Source organism: Centruroides vittatus, unplaced genomic scaffold (genome assembly GCF_030686945.1).
Source record: "Centruroides vittatus isolate TY-2023 unplaced genomic scaffold, ASM3068694v2 contig_7, whole genome shotgun sequence".
Classification (NCBI taxonomy): domain Eukaryota; kingdom Metazoa; phylum Arthropoda; class Arachnida; order Scorpiones; family Buthidae; genus Centruroides; species Centruroides vittatus.
The window spans coordinates 1,904,768-1,929,830 of NW_027122442.1; the positions used below are offsets into that span (position 1 = coordinate 1,904,768).

Sequence of the window (25,063 nt, forward strand, 5' to 3'; positions counted from 1 at the left end):
GAGGACTCTTTGGTTATGCTTCTGGTGAATAACAGCTACTATTTTACATAAGTATATATATACAATAAATCCTCCTTAATTCAAACTAAGATAATGATCATAAAAAGACACTTCACACCAACAATCAAATAAAATAATTGACACTTCAGTGTTGTGACATTACAAACACCATTTATAATTAAGACATACTCGCTAGTACTTTCCATATCTTACAGCCACCATCTTCAGGTGAAAAAGAAATCAAATATGATTAATTTTTGAAGATTCAGTTTTCGAATGGAGTTTTCAAATTATGCAAGGCACGTGGATGGAATATGGAACAAAATTTGCCTGAAGATGGTGGCTGTAACCTTCGAAAGTACTAGTGAGTATGTAATTATAAATCATGTTTGTAATGCCGCAACACTAAGGTATCAATTATTTTAACTAGGATAATTCAAAATCCCATTAGTTCATAACTGTACTACCTGTCCCAGCTGTGGATATAGAGATTTACATGCTAAGAAATTTCGTTAGTTTGAAATACGACTACTTCAAAATTCGAAATGAAAATTCTGTCCGAACTGTGATATATGTATGTTAATTTGTTTAGATCAAAGTGCTTCCATACTATAAGAGAACAATAGACTAAGAACAACTCTAATTTGGTCAATATGGCTTTGCTTTTACAGTAATATTAACACATTTTCAGGTATCATCTTATACCTGCAGACCATGAGAGAGACAATCCTTGCACTGGCAATCTAAAAACAAAACAATTGCCATCAATTGCTTTATTATTATGTTTTGTTTGTTTTTTGCATCTATTTTCTGTTAGGCACACACAACAGTTTTTATTTTTGGCCCCTAGGCCTAAATTCCATTAGGTACACTCATCGCATCACAGAGCGTGGACATTGTCATGGTAATACCTTTTTATATCGAAAATGAAGTCATGGACCCCCATTTTTTATTGCATTTTTGGATTCCTGCAATGCTATTAATGAAAAATGGCAAAGTTTAATCAAAATCTATCAAACAAATTTTCAGAACAAATATAATTCTCTAAGCCTGATAGAAGAAGCTTTGCTAATGCTCCACTTCAACGAAAAAAGCCTAGGTTACAGCCACTTTATTTGAAGAATGGTTTTTATCTCAAAAGTGAAAAATATTGTAAAGAAAAACAAAATTCCTTTTTATGTTCTTTTCCTTATGTGCAATGCTTATGAACTGACAGGAATGTCAATTCTTAACCATCAACATCAAAATGTGAAAGTGAATTTTTGTCTCCAAACACCATAGTTCTGTTGCAATCAATGAACTAAGGAATGATGACAACATTCAAGGCCTACTATCTCTGCTACACTTGAAAAGTTAATCAAAGATTAATTTTAGTTTTTACTCAATTAACGCAATGCAACACATGGGTGATCTGCCAAGGGGAATGCCACTTGGGAGGTATTTTTATGAGAAATTGGCCCCTATTTAGGTGTTACTGATGTGGAGAAAACCCAGAAAACTCCATATAGCCAGCCTGATGGTGGGTGCAAACCCACAATCAACTACCAGTGTTTAGTGGTTATATTCACTTGACCACTGGTGGGCTAATAAATGAAGCAATTAATAAGAAAGGAGGTCTATCAAATTCTAGACTTTAGAAAAGGCTTCAACATGATTGATATATTGAAAATAATAAAAGTTGGAAAAAACTTTTTATTCAACCTAATGATGATTTTGAAGGCTTTAAAAGGCCTAAATATAAATTGTGTAAAGTGAATGTAATAGCACAAATGATAAAAAAAGTACTGAATTCTACATTTGAAACTATTTCTTGTGATGATTTTTTTAAAACATTTATTAATATTGTCAGATAGTATATACAATATTCATCATTTTCAAAATTCTAAAAGAAATTAAAAAATAGAACAAAGAATTTGCCAGATTATAACAGGCCACTATTCAAGAATTAAATATTCAATAATTTTGCTTAGAAGTAGGTGTTATGTGCTATCTCTTGATAGATTTAATATTATAAGTAAATTAATATTTAATTTTTAATTTAGAAAGTTCTGGAAAAAAAGGATCAGCCCAAAATGAGACTCAAACTCCCGCTTACCATGCAGATGTATTGCCAGTTATGATACCCAAATTTCCATCCAATCTTCACCTCCAGAACTATTAATAATTTAGATATAACCACACTGGTTATGCACTACGCCAAGTGAGTAGCGTTGCCACCTTTACAAAATCGCTGACCTGGACGGCAGGTCGTTCCTGATGCATGTGCAATGTCATTTTATAATGCAAAAGATAACGTGCATGCTGGTTCTAAATCAGTTACAGTTAGGGACTAGAGACTTGCATAGGAGTAACATACAAGCAAAAAATAAAAATAAAAAAAAAAGTTGAGAGGCAGGTTGCGCGTCACACGTCAGCAAACAGAGTAACATGGCGGAATGGCAGATGAGTTTCAGTGAGTGTGAGGTCTTTCGTTGTTCAGGTGTAAATTTATAATAATATTTGCAAGAACTTTGTTTCATCGTAATTTCACAATTTCTACAAAATTCCTGGACAAAATTAATAGTTCACCCGGACAGTGAGTCAATTCCCGGACTGTCTGCGTGAAAACCGGACAGATGGTAACACACTACAAGTGAGGGAGACAACTTAAGTGTCCACTTAATAGGCTCTCCATGGCATTCAGCTGGACCTGGCATGATGTATATATACAAATATAAACATTTACATTTATATGTAAATATTATATGTTTATATTTAAAAAACAATAGAATATGAAAAAATAAAAATCAATAAACAATAAGAGATTAAAATTTGAAACCAAGCATAAAAATATTATTTTTATGCTTTGTTTTATTCAGCTGTAAAATAGATTACATAAAAATGAGAGAGCAGAATTTTAAGGAATACATTTATTTCTATAACTTTGAAAACGGGAACATTACAACTGATGATAAAAGATTTCATCTAGATTATCTAATAAGTTATTGCTATAACTAATTGAATTATTTAGGTAAAGAATATGCTATTACTTTTAATTAATCAATTAGTTCATATTTTAAACTTTCATATCATCTTTGATTAATAAAATGATTAAAAAGATTATTGATGAAAGACAAAAAAAAATAAAGCCATCAAGACCTTATTTCAATAACTTTTAAGTATTCTACATTAATAAGAATAAATAACTTAATAGAACTGAGTGTAAACACAAATCACACAATCTATCAAAACAAAAAAATAAACAACAACACAACACCAGGGGTACAATCAATAAAATACACTAAGAACCAACGACTGGCATGCGACAAGAAACAAAGAAAAGAAAAATTCAGAACTAATGTTTTCGAACTCCCCAGAGTTATTCCTCAGGTGTAAACACGATGTTTAAATATTTCTCATGCATCGGATTCAAACGATTCATCAAATGTTCGTATTCCAAAAGCATTAACACTCCATCAGACATTTGTTTACACCCAAAGAACTCTGGGAATTCAAAAACGTTCGTCATGAATTTTTCTTTAGTTTGTTTTGTTCATAGGTTACATTATTGACAAAAAAAATAACCATGTAACTGTAAACGATGTAAATAAAATTATAATGCTGCAAAATACATAGAATATTTTTATAAATTAACAATAAAAAGCATATCAAAATTTTAAACTATCATAACTGATTGGATGATGATGATTATTAGTATTTTGAAAAAGTAAATAATCATCTGATTATAAGAAACATTTTAAGTTAAACTGATTAATTAAATTGTCACTTCCACTATTGTCATTCATAATTAAAATATATATAAAAATAAGAGATGTAAATATTAAATATCATTACTTTTCCATCACAAAAGGCCAAAAATGTTATAAATAAATCACATTATAAACCTAACAACGTATATAATGAAGATGAAAAAAGACGAACAAACACATCACTGCACAACACCCATTACAGACTGGCAAGTACAATATCGCCTTCGCCATCTTGATTCTGCTAAGTTCATTTGATCCGAAGAGTGACAGGTCCAAACTAAACCCGTACAATCTCCATTCGTTTCCTGTAACGCGGGATACGTTAAACAACCTATAAAATCACACCCCGACGACGAAATCGTATTAAAAACGAAAATAATTGTTTCTCGTCAAAACACGAATTGCCTGCACGGATTCGACTTTTCAAACTTCGGCCTACATCCCAGGGGCTGATCAGTCGAGCAGTGAAGCATCTTCTCTTTCCTTATCGACATTAATGACGTTATTTATCGATTCCGACATAAGTTATTAACGTTATTTATTAAAATTATTCGGAAGAGATGAACGATTTACCTTTCTTTTCGACGTCTTTAGTAAAACTACAGACGCCTCTCCTTTCAAGATGGCGGACAAAGAAATTGGACTATGACAATCTAAAGCGCCACCAAGTGTGATTATATTGTATCGAGGCGATGTTTATTTATTTAATTTAAATTAAATTTTTAAAAATAAATCGGTTATTTAACGTTAATACTTAATATTTTTTTATTAAATAATATAGCAATTACAGTACTAAATTAAATGTTATTTATATTTTTTGTTAAATCGATCCATAAACGAAATACGTACGTATGAAATATAGTATAAAATATATATTGTTTACTTAAATAAAATTTTAAAAAATGTCATTAAAATTGATTATTATTATTTGTTGTAAATTTAAAAATAATTATATTCTATCAAAATATAAAGATATTTTGATAAAATATTTTTTAAAAAATAATAATAATACACATATTTCCTAATCAGTTATATTAATTCCTATAGGAAAAATTTAAATAATTTATATTTTTATGGTTATAAATACTATAGAGATATTTTAAAATGTCAAAAAATATACAGAAAATATTTTATTATAAATTTAATTCAAATAAAATACAAAAATATATACTAAAAAACTGTAGATAAATATTCTAAAAATTTTATACAGAAAATTATTAAATTTCGGAAATATGTTTTAAACTACTTTTGAATAATTCGAAAAATTTTAATTATTATTTAATGTATTATTTTACTATAATGATATATATATACATACAATATTTATAAGTACATACAATAAAATAAGTAATATGTACTTTGTAAATATATTTTTATTATATGTATTGAATATTTTTATCTATATAAACATATAACAATCAATACTTTGAAGGTATTAAAGTAATTAGAATAAGAGAAATAATATATTTTAAATATTTTACTCATTGCATGTTTAAAATAAAAAATAAAAAAAAATTAAATACTTTTAAATGTTATAATTATCAAATACTATAACTTAAAAAATTATTAAAACAAATTAAACTTTTTAATTTTATATTTCTAAATAAATTAATTAAATTTTTTTATAATAAAGCTATAATTTTTTAAAAAAGTCAATCTTATAAATCTGAATTAATAAAAATTAAAAAAGTAATAATTTTTAGGAGTATAGTAATTACATTTTTATCTAAGTTATAATTTAAGATCGTATATTGATTTTTATATATTAATTAGATACTCTCATAACATTTTAAATGAAAATTAAATGAGGAAATGAGATGAGTAAGCGTCTCCTTTATAAAACTCTTTAGTTGATCGATCGTGTGAATCGTGACGAATCCCTCATTATATTGTACAGTAAGTTTAACTATTCATTTGTGAAAAGAAAAAAAAAATATTATATAGATTATTTTTTATGTACAAGAGTAATATGTAACATTTTTTCTATTACATAAAATATTTTTAATGAAAAAAAACAGCGTAATAAATTAAAATGACGTCAAAATTGAAAGAAAAATGAGTAAGTTACAGTTTATAAGAAGCTTAGTGAGGAGAGAGAAAGAGGATATTTAATAAAAGGAAACGTTTTAATTTATTAATTCATAAAATCGTATACAGTAGATATATTATTAGACATTTTTAATTGAATTTCTAAACTATTTATATTAAAATTATCTTAAAAAAAAATTCAAGTTTTCTTGTTATAAGTGCACATATAAACTTTCATATAGGTTCACCGAAAGGCCATCTAATGCTATAAAATAGTCTTAGGGTATAGAGTGAGTCGGAGATAACCAAAATGCAGCCACTTGTCCTTTTCTTTCCGTTGTCTTCCTATCTTCTATTCCATTTTTACTCTACTCCCTCTTCTTATACTCCTTATTCAGTATGTGAATGGCCATTTCTTTTCTACTTATCGCTTGAGTTTATAGTATTTATCATTTCGCAGATATTTTAAATTTAACCATTATCATCTCTTATCAAATTTTTAAAATAATCAGAGATAAATTCGTGCATTAAACTAAAGAATTTTTGAAGTTTATTTGCTTTCGAATTCGATAAATTATTTTTAAAAAAAACAACAACAACAACTCCAGTTATAAATTAAAAATTGAATTTTCAAAAGATAAAATATAAGAGTTAGAAAATTCTGTTAAATATTTTATTTTCGAGATTTTTAGATTGGATAAAAATATTAAATAAGACAGATAAAACAATTAATAAAAATTAATAATGTAAATAAAGAAATAAGGAAATTAAAAATTTCACTTATTCCTCACAAGAGGGAAGCACTTAATATTTAATTTTTTAAAATTAATTTTTATTAAATATTTTATATGAAATAATAATATAACAATAATAAATAATGCTAGTAATTATATCGATATAATAAATTAATAAATATATTTTTATCACATTTTATATTTAAAATTACAACGATAGAAATTTAGAAATTTTCTATACGTTTCGATTTAAAAAAAAACTATTAACAATTTTTATGTAATCGTTGACAGATTTTTTTTCCCATTTTTTTGAATAAATAAATAAATAAATAAATTTTTTAAGTTCGTCTGCAAGATATTCCCGATCCACGCAAACGTGACGTCATCGGCCGCTTATTTTTAGATATTTCTTGGGAATCTCGCACAAATCTCGCGAGAAGCCCGGATGTCGTCTGCTCCTCCAACATCTTCAATTCTAAATATGTCCAAAGAGAAGAAGGAGTGTTGAAACAACACCAGAGTGGATACGCTAACTGGGATAAAACTTTCTAATACCTTTTTTCTATTTATTTATCGATCGATAATGAAGTATTGATGGGTTAACACGTTGTTTGAAATCCGAAAGTTTGGAAAATTTAAAAAAAGGCTTAACATTCAGATGGGAATCCGTACAAATGAAGTAACTAGCGAAGGTAAGATTTTTATCTATTTTCTATTATAATTATATTCTTCCTACAAAAATATTTATACTTGAATAATGTAAAATGAGATGAACAGATCAATTTAAATGTATTGCTAAACATCTATTTTAAAATAAAAAAAAGTTGTTTTAATACACAATAGCGAGGTTGCGGCCGAAGTTTTCATCTGTAAAACGTAAACGTCGAACGTCGAGCGCCGCTAAAAACTTCACGTTCACGTTCGACGTTCGACGTTCATGTTTTACAGATGAAAACTTCGGCCGCAACCTCGCTATTGTGTATTAAAACAACTTTTCTTATTATTGAAACCATCTTACATAATTTAACACCATTGAAACTATTTTAACTAATACGTGAAAAATCTTTTTTAATATTTTATGTGTTTTAAATTGCGTTCTGTTTTCTTTAATTTTATTATTTTTTTAATGTCATTCTAAAGCCTTTACAGCTCGAAAAACATCAAGCCAGTTTTTTAAATGGTGAAATTTTGTTTTACATTAATTATGTAATATAATATAATTATCTGATGGTATAAAAGACTATTACAGCTGAATAATTCGATAATAATAACATTTTTAATTAGAAAAATGTGTATTGTCATCTTTCATTAAAATATTTGACATTATACAAACAGTTACAATATGAATTAGTTTATGTTCTTAAACTTTACATTTAGATTCAGTTTGGAGTTTATTTACTTTAATTTTCTTCTGTAAAGGGAAAGAAGTATACTATAATCTGTTGAGAATTGCGAATTACTTTTTTTTTTTAATTTTCTACTAATTTTAATATATATATATATATATATAAATTAATAGCAAGCTAAGGTACTGTAACGTTGCCAAATGTGTTTGTCACAAGCGAAAAGTCTCCCAGACAGCATATTCCTAGCTGGAAGAACAGTTGTATAATTTAAACGGGGGTAACATGGTTCGGATGCTATATTTAACACGTAGAATTGCCGTGTTTAGACTTATCTTTCTGAAGTGTTTTTTGAAGTAGCCAGCAATAAGAACAGATATGAGATATCTTATAACCAGAAGCACTTCAAACGGAAAAGATAATTTTGATCTAAGTGTATTTAATGTTCTGTTATGATGTCGAAAAGTTGCTTTGATGTTGGTGCTATTTTTTACTTTTTTTTTCCCTTGTAAAATGGTATTTGTTAAGATTCGGATTCCAACTATGAGTCTTTTTACAAGATGGATGAAATACTTTTTAAAGTTCAATTCAAGTTGATTTATGATACAGAAAATTTATGATTTGACCTTCCTTGCACTGGCAGTCAATCCTAACATGAGTTGGTGAGAACATTTGTTAAAACAGATCAGATAACCTTGAAAAGAAAAGAAAAAAGAAAAGTAGAAATAAAAACTTGTCACGATAATGTTAGATTTTTATGTATATATATATATATATATTTAAAAAATTCAAAACAGTAATAATAGAATGTATAAAATTAATTTTCTTAAATTTATATACTTGGAGATTTTCTAACATAAGTAACAGTCGTCATCATAACACAGGGATATATTAAAAACACGTTAAAGATCAAAGAGAAAGATTATCATATAAATTATTTCGCTTAATAAAAGGTAAAATTCTTTGCATTTTAAATATAAATGTATATATCTTTAGCAGGTTACATAAGTAGAAAATTTTGTCATTAATTAAGAGCGTGTAATTATAAATATATTTTATCAAACTATTTATTTTTAAAGTGAAAAGGAAAAGATAAAAATAAGGCTGGTATAATAATTAATTGAAAAGATATAGAAAAAATTCATTCGAACGGATCAAGAATATTTAATAAATTAATTTGGAATTTTAAGAAAAACGCATAAAAATTAATTTTCAAAATATTATCAATAATTTGAATTAATCTAATATAGTTTGCTTAATTTATTAAATTTTTGTCTGATTTGTTTGGAGATGATCCAGGATCTGATAATTATCATATGTGACGAAGACTAGCTTAAAGTGGACTGGAAAAGTTTTTGCTGACGAAGCATTATGCTCGTTATACCATAGTTACCTTTCTCAGCAAACTTTCTTTAATTTAAAATAGTTTATCAAAAGGTTTTTAGGAAGAACTCCATATAATTTTTATATGAAATTTTCATATTTTTTCAGTTATCTCACGTTTTGAATTATATAGGAAGCTTTAATTTTTAACTTATAAGTATAAAAATTTTAATATAACCAAGAAAATATTTTAAATAATATTAATGCATATCGTTTCTTTTTATAATTTTTTTTTTATTTAACAAGCTTGAATTAACAGTTGGAAAATAAATTATATTAAAATTCGAATCTTTATATTCTTATTATTCAATTAATTATTAAATGAGTGAAGAGAATCGTCACCGAAGTTAATTACCGATATTTTGTCATGTTACGTAATGAGGCGTAGAATCAACATTTCTTTCTTTGGACTAAATCCAAAATTATTCTGGCAAAATGAAGAAAATTCTTATTAATATCATTTCATCACGTGTTTAAAAGTACCAGAATGAAAAAGTTTATAAGTTCTAAAGCTATAAAAAAAGCATTGTCGAAAGATATACTAATGATGATAATTCGAGAAGCTTTCAATGTCTACTTCTGTATTCATTAAAGGGTCATATATGTGGACATTAAAAGGAAGCAGGGATAGATAATGAGTTATTAATATGATAGGTTTATTATCGCTTCTTAACAGGAATTATTGGATTTAGTGTCTTTCCACTGTTTTACATCATAAAGAAATGATGTAGCACGTACACTGTATTTTTATTTTTCAAATAAAAAGATTAAAAAACCTCTAATAGTATTTTTTAAATTAAAAATTTGCATTATAGAAAATGAATTTTAATTATTGTGATTAATTTTCGTAAAATATATTTTTTTCTTTTCGTATCATTAATTTAATTTAAGAACCATTTTGAATTCCGAAAACATTTCCACGAATCAGTGATCACCAAATAACAAATAAAATGCATTAAAAGTCAGCTTAATTAATATGACAATAGTATAAATTACTTTACTTACGTCTCTGTTTTTATTTATTAGGAGAAAAGCTTAAAGATTACTTTTTGACAACATTAGCAATTTATTTATTTATCTATTGCAAATACAAAAGGAAATGTCACAAGACAATTGATATCCTCCTCCAAAAATAATGCCCGTAATAAAAGATTAACATACAAGTAAAAAATGATATCAAATCGTAAACTTTTCAAATGTTACTGTAAACTATAATTAACACTTTCGATTGTAACCGATTTGTAATAATCAGTTGATAATCATTCAATTTTAATATTTACATTTAAAAGAAAGATAACCTGCTCTATTCTCATTGTTTAATTTTAAATACGATATGCTAAGAATAATCGTTATTAAGTGCCATAAATAGTTTAGTACTAAATCTGCGATCTTTGTGCCTCTCTATATTCAACGAATAAATAGAATTTTACTAACACAATAAGCATTGTTTATAGTTAAGTGAACAATATATTTATGGAGTAGTTGCTTTTGTTTTAACGAAAGTAATCATACTGATGCATATTACAAATTGTTTTGCGGTGTTGTGAACTTTTGAACAGAAGAAAAATAACTTAAACTTTTAAAATAAAATATATATACTTCTCTACTATTTTCGATGACATTACATTAGCATTATAATAGCGTTTATAATAGAACAATGGAACGAGAATAGTTTTGTAAAATGCATCGGTGATAGCTTGATATATCCTTTATTCTCTAATAAAACATATTTATAGTTCCAAACATTTTAAACTTTTAGAAAATGATGGAATATTAGAAATATAGAAAAAATATTATTAATTCTGGTTTTACTCTAATAAACTTGAAGGTTATTCTTTATGTCATGAAAAGGTTTCTTATTACTATATAGGCCTAATTATTTTAGAATAATATATTGATAAGACGTAATAATTCTTGGTTTTCCACATTTTAAGTCGCTAACAGATATATAAATATTAATCATTTAGATATAACTATTCAATAGCTATTTAACAAATTTAAATATTTTTCATTATACGTAACGTTCAAAGATTGAACTCAATTACAAGTTAATTAAACAAATATAAAATAATAAAAATATGGAAACATATTCGAAATAAAGATTTTTTTTGTTATTTTAGAGTTGTTATTATGAAAAAACGACAAAATTCGACCGAAATTATGAAATAAAAGATTGATTTAAATAAAAGTGATCATTTTCTTTTTTTTCATATTCATTACTTACTGGGTAATTTTATTTTAGAGGAAAGGTCACAAATATCTTCATTAATTTTGAGAATCTATTGCTATTATCTAATTCCCTTTGAACATAGCGTTATTTTATTAAGGCACAGTTTATAAAAATGAACAATTATAGATTTATGCTTAGGGACTTTAAAAAATAACACCATATTTTATTAATAGATAAAATATTAGAGTATTAAAAAACAAATTTTAAAATATAAAAAAATAATCATTAATAAGAACCATCAGATATGATTTTCAGTTTCCAATTCATAGAAATTGATTTGGTTGAGCATTTCGTATTTAAGCTACTAGCGGTTCCCTTCAAGAGTACAGGCATACTTAAAGATCTGTAAAAATGAGAAGGGCGCCCGTACAGTACATTGGAGCACTCGGGGCACGTGCCCCCTTTTTTCGTTTCGTTTGCTATTTTCCTAATCTCCAACAGGACCCAAACAACAGAAAATTCGTGACTTTCTACCCTGTTCTGCAAATATAAAGGAAACTAATGAACGATATTTGTTCATTGACCCATGCAACTTCATCCATGTTGAAAAATCCCATTCCTTGTTTTCAAGGTCAAGTCAGCCCCGAGTGCAACCAGCACCACGCTGATCCGACGTTGAATCATAGAGTTTGAAGTTCCTCGCACAATTTACGATGTCTTTTTTTATAGTTTGTTCCCTCCCCTTTTTCATAGTCTGAGGAGCCTCCGGTTAACAATCATTATAAGTAAGATAAATAAATAAAAAGTTACAATGTAATTTTAATATGCTGTAATCGTGGTAGTTACTTGCTGGAATATGTATCGACTTCTATTGAAATCAGTCTTAATTAAGCAAAGCACTTAAGAGCCTTTTGATACTAAGCCTAACCTTCCTAAGAGTTAAACTTTATGTTAAACGTTTGTGTTTTGTTTAATAAACATTTCTCAGCAACAAAACTTGTATTGATAGTTCATTAAGTTAAACTTTATTGTGAAATTGAAAATTTCAGCCTAGCATATCGAATATACCGAGGAAACTCGCAAATCATGGTTTTAGTAATACTTTTCTCACAAATAAATGGCGTGTATGTGAAATGTGAGGCTAGTATTCTACATCCTCTCGTTTTACATGCAGATCTCACATGCATGACCAATTGGAAAACTGGAACAGGGAGCAGCATTTCGTAGTATTAAGGCTAACCTCGTCTGTAATGAAATTTTGTATGTTTGTGTAGTTTCTGTATGTAGTGATGTTAGACATTACAGTACAAAGACCAAGTTATTCTGTGATCTGGTTTCTCGAGAATTTTTAATACTATAATTAATCGTTAGCTTCGATCTCTGTAATTATCAACATGTTAATCAACTTGTTTTTGAATATTCATTATTAACGACTCTGTACAAGATAAATTTGCAGTATGTGTTAACTTATTCTCATTGTTTCCACGAATTACTTTCGTTGATTGTTTTCGAGAACTCGATTATCGAAAACTTGTTGGATTCAATTATGCACCTGATTTAATTCCAGAAGACTAATACTGAATTAACAAAGACCTCATATTCCGTATGTCCTTTGTGATATGACCTTTATATCTCTGTAAAGGTTCGGAATCGTTCTCTGAACTTTGTTTTGTCATGCTGTTATATCTGGAGACGATTTTACTCATTTGTCTGCAAGTAGAATCTCAATTTTCCGCTTTATTGAGGTTAAGTTACCAAAAGCCTCTCTTGTTTTCACATTGACAGATTTCCGAATTTTAGTAAAATTTAACATAGAAAATCGTTCCGTTCCGAAGTTTTTCCGTTTAGACAAGTTTTACTTTATTAAAGTGAATTATATTTATTTTTAGTTTCTTATTTTTTTAAATGATTAATAATTAAACTTATAACATATAATACAAAATTTATTATGAATCTTATAAAGAATTATAATATGAATGAGGGACTGGGTTGGATTTTGCAGTTTCACCAACGGTGGAATCCAACACAATGTCGAAATCATCTCTTTTAGTGAAAGTCTGATAAACTTACATTCTGTTATGTCGGTGACAAATAATTTATCTCATTCAGAAATAACAGACCTTGATTAAAACAAACAAATATCAGTACTTGAAATTTAATTCTGAGGCTCAACGAAAGTAATTCGTGATGATGATGATGATGATGTGATGGGATGAAAACAATGTAACACGCAACACGTGGGATACCTCTCGATAGGACTTTTTATGAGAACGTTTGTTTGTTTGTTTTATTAAGTTATGGCAACGCAATACTTGGGCGATCTGCCTAGGGGATGCCTTCTGGGAGGTCTTTTTAAGAGTAACTGGCCCATATTTAGTCGTTACAGACGTGGAGAAAACCCGGAAAACTCAACGCGGCAAGCCCGTCCGAGCGGCGTGAACCCACGACCGAACTCCCAGTGTTCAGGGACTGAAACCGCTTGGCCTTTTTTTTATGGAAACAGCCCATTTAGATTATTTAGATGTTAGAATGTTAGACATGTGAAAGAAACCCTAAAAACTCAGCGTAGCCAGTCCGTTAGTTCGTAGTAACTGCTCGTCTTCAGTGATTTTATCCACTGGACCACTGATGAATGTGATTCACCGGTAAGGAATACTTTTTTAATAAGCTTTATCTCTACATGTGTAGACTAAGTTCATATAGACTAATACATGAATAGTTGATTTGTTAATAAACAAAAGCACTTAGACTGGATACCCACTTAACGCGATTCGGACAGAGCAATTGTGATTTTGAAACGATCATACGCAGATTATGTAACTTTCTTTTCACCATAGCTTGGCTCAACTATTGCAAAGCGAACGAAACAGCACAAGCTAGTTGAACGATCTCGCTACGATTTGTAAGAGTTTTACAAAAATGGTCAGCTTTAAATGAATTTATATGGTTGTGTAGTAATTATTGAAGGAGATAAAGTGTCACCCACAAATGTAATTAAATATGTTTAATTATACAGTAGAAATTATGCTACTGTATGTTATTAAGAACCACTCCCTGCATTCTAGGTAACAATACTTTGAAGTATCCATATTTATTTATTTCTTTAAGATTGGGATTTACTCTCTAATGCCGTTGTTTGGCCACATTCCTTATTTTCCCACAGCTTCAAAGCGGCAATACATAATATACTTTCTATAACATAATGACCGTATTTTCTTTCACGTCTGCCATTTTACTTTCCCGGCTGTTATGTATACATAACAAGGGAAAGTAATGGAATCGTGTCAAAATTGACCCTCCGAGTTTTTTTTTTTTTTTCAAATCTCCACGTTTTGAGACCTTCTAAACCCAAAAACGTAATTAAAAAAAAACAACAATAGAATTCCGTTGATAAGTATGTTTCCCGGACTTTATGAAATTTTATTTTAAAAATAATATTTGTATTATTAATCAAAATGTGACGCCATCTGTTATGAGATTTTGTCATAAAATTTTACATATGTTTAATTATTATAAAATAGCAAAATACTTAATTTTGAGGGTAGAAATGAGTTGTATAAAATACTATAAATACTAACAAGTAAAATCGTTATTAAGTCCGATTCCTCGCGAGATATATCACGTGACCACCCTCTATCTCTTCATCTCCTTGACCTTTCACAGCCACAATTTAATAGCATCAATGCCCTTTATATACAAGCTATCGTGCCAAATTTCGTTTCTTTATCTTCACCCTGTCCTGAGATATTAAGCGAAATAGATGCCAACATACACACACTTCACGGAATTTTTTTTGTCATTTTTTTCCTTTTTTGGGTTCATGTGGGTCTCAAAACGTGGAGAGTTGCAAAAAAAAAAAAAAATAAATAAATAAAAAAACTCGTAGGGTTCAATTTGACACGATTCCATTTCTTCTTGTTATGTATACTTAATAGCGGGGAAAGTAAAATACAAATTTTTTTATACGCTAATTAATTTCAATTCTTTTATTTTTTCAGTTATTTAACGAATGTTTAGGTGTTTATTTTTATCTAAACATTTCAGTAATCGAGTAATAAAGTTTCGCCAAACGGATTACAACATTTCTGATGTTATTTTAGCACACACATTTGCTTATTCTTTGCTTCATATCTTGGTCGGTTGTTGAAACAAAACTCGATCCTTGGAAAAAAGGTTTTGCATTTTTATTAGAACGTTATCCTTCAAAATCAACAACTATTTGTACTCATAACTTTTAAAATTATTATTATTGTTTCTTTTTGAAAAAAAACATTCTCAATACAAGTTTATTATTTTTAATAGAGAATCCAAAAATATATTTAAAAAATTGGGATTTCATTTGAAGTTGGGATTTCGAAGTTGTCCCCATCCCATCTCGCGGGAGGGATGGGAGAGGTTTTATTTTTATGGCCTTAAAAAGACCCCTCGGAAGAATTATTAGCGAGGTTGAGGCCGAAGTTTTAAACGCGGAAACGTGTACTTGGACGTTCAGCGCCGCTTTCCTGCAAGCCTAGAAGTTTGAATATGATGAAAGTCAGTGGAATCATGCTCGACATTCCAAAGGCCATTGTCAAACGTCTAGGCTTACAGGAAAGCGGCGCTGAACGTCCGACGTACACGTTTTCGCGTTTAAAACTTCGGCCTCAACTTCGCTATTAAACTTTTACTCTTATCATTTTTTTTTTGTTTTTTATTAAAAATACTTTTTCGGGTAACATCTTACGTGAAATATTCTGTATATAATGGATGAAACGATCGCAGGATAAGGAATTATTTATGCAAATAATAATCCCATGTAAACTCTCGTGATTCTCATTTAAAAGGTAGTGCGAGTCGAACGTCGCTCCTCACGTCTTCATTCGTTGAGGAAAGCGTAACTTAGGTCTAGGCCGTCCTCAATATGCAAAATTCAGGGCACATATCACTTATTGTGTACTGGTACTTCGCAAACCTATCCAAATAAATACTTAAAATATCCTACATCCGTAGCTTATAGAAGAATTTTAAGTTCATTTTAAAAGTTAATAATTTTAAAATAGTTCATTTAAATTATTTATTATAAGTAGAAATTTATGCTATTGAATTACAAAATATATTGAACTCTGTAACTTAAAGTCATATTTATTTTTCTTTTCTTAAAATAGCCCCTAATGTCGGTCCGGTTCAAAGATAAATTAAAAATTATTTAGTATGTCTGAACTTGTGATTAACTCTTTAAAATGTCTTGTTCATCGCATTAAGACGTCCCGCAGAGTATAATTTTAATAATATAATAAACTCCATAAATAACAACACTTTACGTGTCCGTTGCTGTTTCTGCATCCATCACCATCCTATTAGCTTCTAGTGCGATGCACTTAACAATGACAACCGACTTTCGTTTCCTATCATCGGTTCATTGTTTCTTTCTAGAATATAAGAAAAGTTCACTGACACGGTTTTTACTTGGTGTTGCCAAATTAGTGCCATTCACCAGATGGGTTATGGTTCTTGGCATGATGTCTGCGAGTGGTAATATAAGCACTTGCCAACGGCATTTCTTCTGTTGAAAAAATGAATGATTTTTTTTCAACGTTCTCCGATATTTTAAAACGCTTATCTATTAAACACTCCACTTTTTAAAGTAGAAAATAAGGTACTGTTAGACACAAAATATTATGTACAAGCATAATCTTTCTGTATGTTTGTCGATACTTAACCTTAATATCCAGATGAACTCCTGCCAGTTGTAATAGTAGGAGTTTTGAAACTAGCGGCTTTAAAATAGATGTGAAACGCAAATGATGTTGATGAAATTCTAATAATGTTAAATATTGCAATTTTTGATAACTTAAGATTAAATTTAATAAATAATTTTAAATTTGGAATACTTATTATTTGTTATAAATTTCCAACTAAAAATTCATACTGTCCATAAGAAATTCTTATTAGAACAGCAAATAATAGATAAACAAATATAAAAGTATTTCAAATTTAAAATTAATTATTAAAATGATGTCATGTTCAAAAATAATGAACTAGCTCGAATATAGAATGATAAGATTGCGTTTAATTAACTCTGTTCTGCTTCTTACTTAAGGGTACATTAAATTGAGACACAAAATAACAAATTGTTGTAGATTTTACTGTTTTATTACAGATGTTTAAATACATTTAAATAAAGAGTTACTTTAATATAGATATTTGTGAATTAATTTTTACGTATATTTTTTTATTTTAAATTAATATATAACAGTAAAATCTATGTATACTGTATATATATTTTAAAATGTACAGTACATTGCTTTTATTTATATTTCTATATTTTAACAATTGTTATTTTTATATTATAATTTTGAAAACTGGTGTTTCCTGTTTCAGTTTTCTTCTGTCTCTTTATAATTATATAAATATTCTTTATAATATTTAAATTCATATTTTCGAATTCTGTGTAAAAATAATGAAAATAATGATACTATGAAAATAAATATGAAAATAATGATGCTATATATATGTATAATTTTAGAGTATAAAGTACAATATTATTCCGTACCGTGGCAACATCAGCGACAATACACAGAGTGACCTTGCTCTATTTTCATTTCTTTGTTGTTAGGTTTATATCTTAATTCGTTACTATCATAATTTTTTAATATATTTATATGTTTTAGTACATTATCACTAATGTATTATTTTTAGTTATGCTCATTCAAATTTCTTTTTAAGGATTTATTTAAGATCAAGATCCAATAAAATGTACGTACAGTACAAGTGAAAAAATTATTTTTCGTATTTTTCGTTTACTATCCACTCTAACAGTCTACAATATTTTTTATTTACTATTCACATTATAATAGTCGTCTTGAGCTTCAAAATAGACTGAATTTATTACACTATTTTTATTTAAATAAATTAATGCTTAATAAATTATTACTAAAATCAAACCAAATACACATACTCCACAACTTTATTCATAGAACTTCATAAAACTTTATTGATATTTTCAGTACAATTTATTTTATGAGTAATATTAAGGTCTTTAATATTAAGTCTGTTGCTATTATTAGACCTAGGACATCTAGATACTAAGAATCATATAAATAGTTATAAAAATCATATTAAGTTATAATTTTTACATTGTTTTTAGTGTCTAGATATCCTAGGTTGTTTTTCTTTCAATAATTCTTTCTGTTACCGTTGTGTTTGAAAAAACAACACTGTAGACATATATTCAATACTTATTTTCCTACCAAAAGAAAAAAATGCATAACTATGATAAAACAAAAGGAAAAGTCGACTTACGATTCCATAGGAATGACTCTTTATTTTGAATTCTTTGATGAAGTTATATAATCGTAGATACGGTTATTTTCATTTAGGACTATATTGTTTACTAAATATGTATTTTTAAGTAAACTACTTTTTTTTTTTTTTAATTTACGACTACTTTTTCTCCGTGGAGGCCAAAAAGGTCATTTTAAGGCCCATTATGTGCTTGGCCAGGTTTTTAATGGGGGCCGGACGGTGGTAAGGGGACGTGGTCTGACTTATACGAAATAGACCAGTGTTTCCCAACCTTTTTTGTGCTATGCCCCACCTAAGCCTTTCTAAAATTCTTATGCCCCCCAACACTCACGTTGAAGTCTTTTGGAAGGTCTCTCATTGTCGTGTTCGTTGAAGTTTTTCTTGCACTTAATTGCCACACTGTTTTATTGTAACCGCGATAAAACCCAATCCTTTCATCATAGTCTTTTGCACTTTCCAGTCATTGCCAAACGCAACCTGGAACACCACAACTCACGTCTGCCCACCTCGAGGTCTGGGCAAAGAATGCCCTTTCTCCTCTTTCACCGGCCTCAGGGTCTTGTTCATCTCTTTGTTCTCGGTGGTTCCCAGAATTGTTAATCCCACCCCAAGGGAAAAGGGTTATAAAGGAAAGTTCTAGAAGGAAAGGGAAACAAAGAACAAAGAAAATTAAAACTAATTTAAATCAATATTTACAATAAATATGGCATACAGCGGCTATACGGTTAACTTAAACTCTGGATGAGTCCATTTTCGAATTGCCCCCCTTAACAATCAAATTGCCCCTCTGTGGGGCGTGGGCCCCACGTTGGGAAACACTGAAATAGACAGTCCACGAAAAATTTCTGGGGTTCGCTCGGATGCACTTCCGGTCCAAAGAGCAGTAAGTTGAGCCTTTACAAACTGGCTACCCGGCTGACTAAATAAACTATTAATATTACGAACAATTTTTAAAATTAATTCGCAATGAATATAGATACAAATAAGGTTTAGAAGTTTTGATGGTGATATCAAACATCGATGTTTTCAATAAAATTCGTATGAAAAGAAATTAACGATATTTTCGTAAATTGCTTTCTTCACATTATTCACTATTGTTATCAGATAGTAATTATCTTGTTAGAATATAACATGGAAATGATTTTTCAACGTTTTAGGATGCGATAATCTTTTGAGTTTTATATCTTCCTTAAAATTTTCATTAATAGCCTATTGAAATATTTATCTTATAATTATTACTTAATATTAAACTTTTTTCAATTTTAATTGCAAGGAATATAATCACAATTATATTCCTTGCAATTAGTAGTAGGAGAATACCGTATTGTTTAGTCAGATGACTAAACAATACGGTATTCTCCTACTACTAAGATGGATTCAAGTTCGAACAGATTTGGACTCTCCTAATTAATCATCTTTAATTCTGGTCGTATCTTCGTTCCTAATTATTTGCCAAGTTTAGCTATGTGATCAGATCAGAATCTACTCCTAATGGACAAAACCGAGTGAGTCATAGCGTTTAAAATACGTGGTGTTTCGCGTGATTAATCCTGACTAAATAAAAAATGTCATGTAGTTATAATATGAACGATTTTGCTGATTATAATGAATCCAAAATTTATAATAGATTATAATTATATATCACAGATCAATTAATTAAGTTAGCCAAGAAAATAACGAATAATGCAGAGATGAAAACTAAAAGTTATCGATATTGTGCTGAAACTGGATCATCACTAAACTAGGAACAGACAGCGATTAAGGAATTATAAGGATAACAAATTCACACAAAATTACCCACATCTCACTGTTACAAAGCAAAGCCCTGTTGATCAGAAAAGAACAATTATAAACAACCGTACAAATAATGCTTGAACATAAGAAACAAATTGCACAATAGATACATCAAAATACGGACGGTCAGACACTCATTGACAGCACCTCAACAGCAGTCATTCATGATAACATACACGACATAACGTGCACTAATGAAAATACTAATGCGACAATTACAACCAAGAGACTCTATAGACAGAGAATTAATTAACACACAAATTTGTTTTAAGAAACACTCACTAAATATACAGGTTTAGAACCTACAGAAACCACGATTATCCGAAATATATACATCAGAACGTGTGGGGAAAACTACACTACATAAATTCCCACAAATTACCAAAACACATTCAACCATAACCAACACTTTCATACATATATTAGTATATTCTGGTGCAGTCATGTACTGTAGTTACCTACAATGGTCTTAAAATATAATCACAAACAGACACAATCAACGCACAGATAATACGCATAAACCCGCCTAGTAAAGATTAGAAACACAAATAAGTAACATTAGACAACTAGGCAGGCTGACACAATACACCAAAAACAACATAATACCAAACTTAAGAAGTTAGGAAAATATTCAAACAATTAAAACGCATACACAGCACAAACAACACAATATTCACGTACAGAATATTGACACCGTGAAACAAAAACTAGCAGTCAAGTCGCATAGATTGAAACGATACAAAAGTCGTGCGCTACGAAAACAGAAAAAATAAATTATCTATTAACAATGAAACATTTTTCTACAGATTACGTATCAAAGCACCTTACAATCAAAGCACAATGACAAGAAACAGAAAAGCAACTCTCAGATCACTCGTCTGCATTTTTGATCCAATCTAACCACACGTAAAAATGAAGTAATCTGGATCAAAGAGAAAGAAGAAAACATTTACAACACACCATCATGCATATTTTGTGTGGAAGTAAACATACACAACATTCAAAATGCAGTACAAAGAACACAGTTGGAATACATTTGGTGCAGACAACATTCGCAATTTCTGGTACAAATAAAAAAATGTACATCTTTACACCAGGATCTAGCCAAAAATTTTACACACACAATCAACAATCCACAAGGCATGCCAAAATTTTTTACGTGGAATTCATAAACGATAACATTAAAGAAAGACACTACACAATACAGACCAATCACTAGCCTTCCTACACCATAGAATACTTAATTCACGCATCACAAAAATATATCACCATTTAGGTTCACACAGAACACAACATTCACACAGAACAAAACTGCTGTCGTAGAGACCATATGAGAGGCAAAGAACAATTAGTCATAGACTAAGATTCCTTCCTGCTGATAAATTAGCGTCTCAAACTATATCCGCCAGAAATGAAATGATTGATATTGAATTGTTAATTAATAAATGTAAGTTTAGATTTTCTGCTAAAGACGAATGTTTTTTTTTTTTAATTTAAATTTTATTCCTAAGCATCTGGGGAGTTCCAACACTCACACACCCCCATAAGTACACCACAACTCATCGCTTCTGACATTCTACGACAAATGCACAAATAACACAGAAACATAAGCGTGGCTTGCATAGATTACAGAAAGGCATTCGGCAGAATCCTACACTTACGGATATTGCATATATGAAGAGTCGTGGCAGTAACTTAGCGCCAAGTAAAAAGTCACTGACTAACTGACTAGTAGCTTATATACTGGAATCTTCGAGTTGCTAGTCTTCGGGGTCGATTTTCGGTAGGCGGCCGTCTCGTCGTCGAACGACGATCGAACTGTATAGTACGCCATCATCTTAGATATCGATGTAATAACACAATCGTTAAACAAAAAGCAATTGATATCAAACAAAAACACTTGAGATGTAGAAAAATTGCGCGAAGTAAAAAATTATGACAATTTGGATGACAATCAAGTTTTTTCTTAGGACTTTTTATTTGGTAAAGATAAGCTAAGCTTTCTTCCACAGACATCATACCACAATGACTGTTGCCGTAATGTTTCTAGACATACACTACAGTCTAGAAATATTACGGCTTTACAACAGCGCACAAATTGCAGTACAGATTATGCACATTTTATGCTGCACGCGGACTCAAAAAAATTTGCCATCCCTACTCTACATCATCATCTTCATTTTGTTGAAAATCGGATTACTTAAATTACTGGTAGTTGATTAATGACGTGCTTCTTTAAAAATATAATTTCACCATCTTGAGAATCATTAGTGTCTACAGAAATCTCACATCGTCAAAAAGTTGCAATACTACACATATGTCGCATGATCAGGAAATTCTTAAACACAAATACACAAACAGCACTAAAGAAACTAACAGCTTTTTTGTAGTTATGCTTTTACCTTGTACATCCAGTATTCTACACACACAACAGTAAGGATAGTAATTATATATTATCATTGCTGATTAAAACTTTTTACAGACCCAATACACGACAAATCATTACACACTGTTTTGAAAGTTCTGCTTAATAATCTATTATAATAATTTTATAATATTTGAGATATGTTTTTTATTTTAGGAATATACGAGTATTTAATTAAGAAACATACTATAATTGCGAAATTATTCTTATTTACTGAATAATGTACTATATAGGCTATATATAGAAACGGCTCAAGATATTTTAATATAACCCAACAGTTATTCTAAATTTTTTGTTAGGTGTTGTGTTAGAAAATCTCATTGGTTAGTTTCAATCACCTGGCATCGGACATACATCTCATATATGATTAGCGTAACTCATAAGTAAATAATTAGAATAATTTATATTTAATAAACTATACTTTTAACTTTTTTTTTTTTTTTGAAGCATTAGAAAAAGATTTACTCAAAGTCCAGATTTTAATCAACTTAAGCATAAACAACTGGATTATTTTCAGGCAATATTAATTTAATTTGCATTTCTTAATATTAATATAAGATGACAGTCTAATTACCTATCTTTGGACAGAAATTAATTTAATCATTTTTATTTTAACCCAAAAATAATCCTATTAATTAGGCTTAAGTAGCGACAAACTTGTTTATATACTCAGAGAAATTATGCAAGTAGGATCAAGTACATAAGAATTGGCATTTTTACAGAAATTTGGCCTTCAAGTCATTTTAAAAATATTTAATTCAAATATCATTAATATATTTTTTGTCAACCTAATTAGCAAAACCAGTTGTGTCTGGCAAACTGAGCTTGTGACAAACATCTGTAATTTTTAATACTTTATTATTATTTATACTTATGCTTTATTATTTTATGAATTATAATTGTATATAACTATATTTATATAATGAATTAAAGTTCATAAAATAATAAATTCACTATTTATATAATAATTTTATGATAATCGGCATAAAAAACTATTAAAATTTAAATAAATTTTCATGTTGATTATCATAAATTCACACTTTTTTTTATAAACAGTACAATAAATAAAATCATTGTAATTTTTCTTGTAATTATCTTAGGAAGAGCTTTAGAGCGAAGTTTCTCGTATGTAGACCTATTTAATGAAACGAAGTATTATCGTTTCTTATTTTCAGACGTGTTAGAAATTTAATGATCGATGAGATCTGTTTTAATTTTTAATCACAATTTTTAAGTCACGAAAAAATTATTCAAAATTTAATATTTTCTTAATTTCTTAATATTTTATTACAATTTAATATAAAATAGCTTCCATAATAAATATTTAGATTTAGATAAGCATTTAAAACAGCTTTGTGTTGTTTTACGTTGCATTTTCTCAATAAAATAAATCTTTACTAATAAAACACAGAAAATGCAACGGAATGGATGCAATCAAGTGAAACTTAAATAATTATAAATATAAAATTTCAAATAACTGTAATAAATGAGAAGAGGATCATTTAAATTTTTAATCAACAAATTATAATTTATAAATATATTAAATTAACTCAACAAATTTGAAAAACCGTACATCAATATGTGTATTTCCTGAAACAAATTATTTTGTCAAGTCAGATATTGATCACAGTTGTTAACGGAATAACTTTCTTTTTTTTCAATCTTATACCAAAAATACCAGCATCAATATATTGATATTGGTGTTTTGATATAATATTTTTGGATTATCATTATCGTTTATAAATTACAGCTACAGTATATTTGAAATTTGTCAAGTTAATTTAAAAACATAATTTTTAAATTTACTAAATTTAATTAAATATATTGCATAAAATTTTATATTATTATTATTCCAAAAATCATTCAGAATGTATCCTGAAGAATTTATCTTTGTTTAAAAATGATGAAAATACTCCAAACAAACAAAAGACTTGAAACAAAGTAGAGAATTGTTAAATAGTTTATAAATCTTATATTTTTAAAACGCAAGCAATCAAATTTAATACACTTATTTTTTCAAATTATTTACATTTTAATTTTTATAATTCGTTTATTTCTAACAAATATTTTAGATTCCGTTTATTGTTTAAAAAAACAATAAATACAACAGATGAAATTTAAGTTTCATTCAAATAAAAAGTGAAATGTTATTA

At 28.6% G+C, this 25,063-nt stretch overlaps 2 protein-coding genes across 2 annotated transcripts in view; one reads left to right on the plus strand and one right to left on the minus strand.

Moving 5' to 3' along the window:
- Positions 1-4,412, minus strand: part of LOC136980467 (zinc finger protein 25-like) — a 40,381-nt gene extending 35,969 nt beyond the window's left edge. The window contains exon 1 of the mRNA XM_067276582.1: positions 4,323-4,412. The gene's annotated coding sequence lies outside the window, so the exon portion shown is untranslated. The remainder of the gene's footprint in view (positions 1-4,322) is intronic.
- A 2,494-nt stretch (positions 4,413-6,906) lies between these two features.
- The window catches only part of LOC136980464 (rho GTPase-activating protein 6-like), a 46,559-nt gene continuing 28,402 nt past the window's right edge, over positions 6,907-25,063 (plus strand). Inside the window, exon 1 of the mRNA XM_067276574.1 lies at positions 6,907-7,203. Within this exon, the coding sequence (XP_067132675.1) occupies positions 7,170-7,203 (34 nt within the window). The 5' untranslated portion in view covers positions 6,907-7,169. The remainder of the gene's footprint in view (positions 7,204-25,063) is intronic.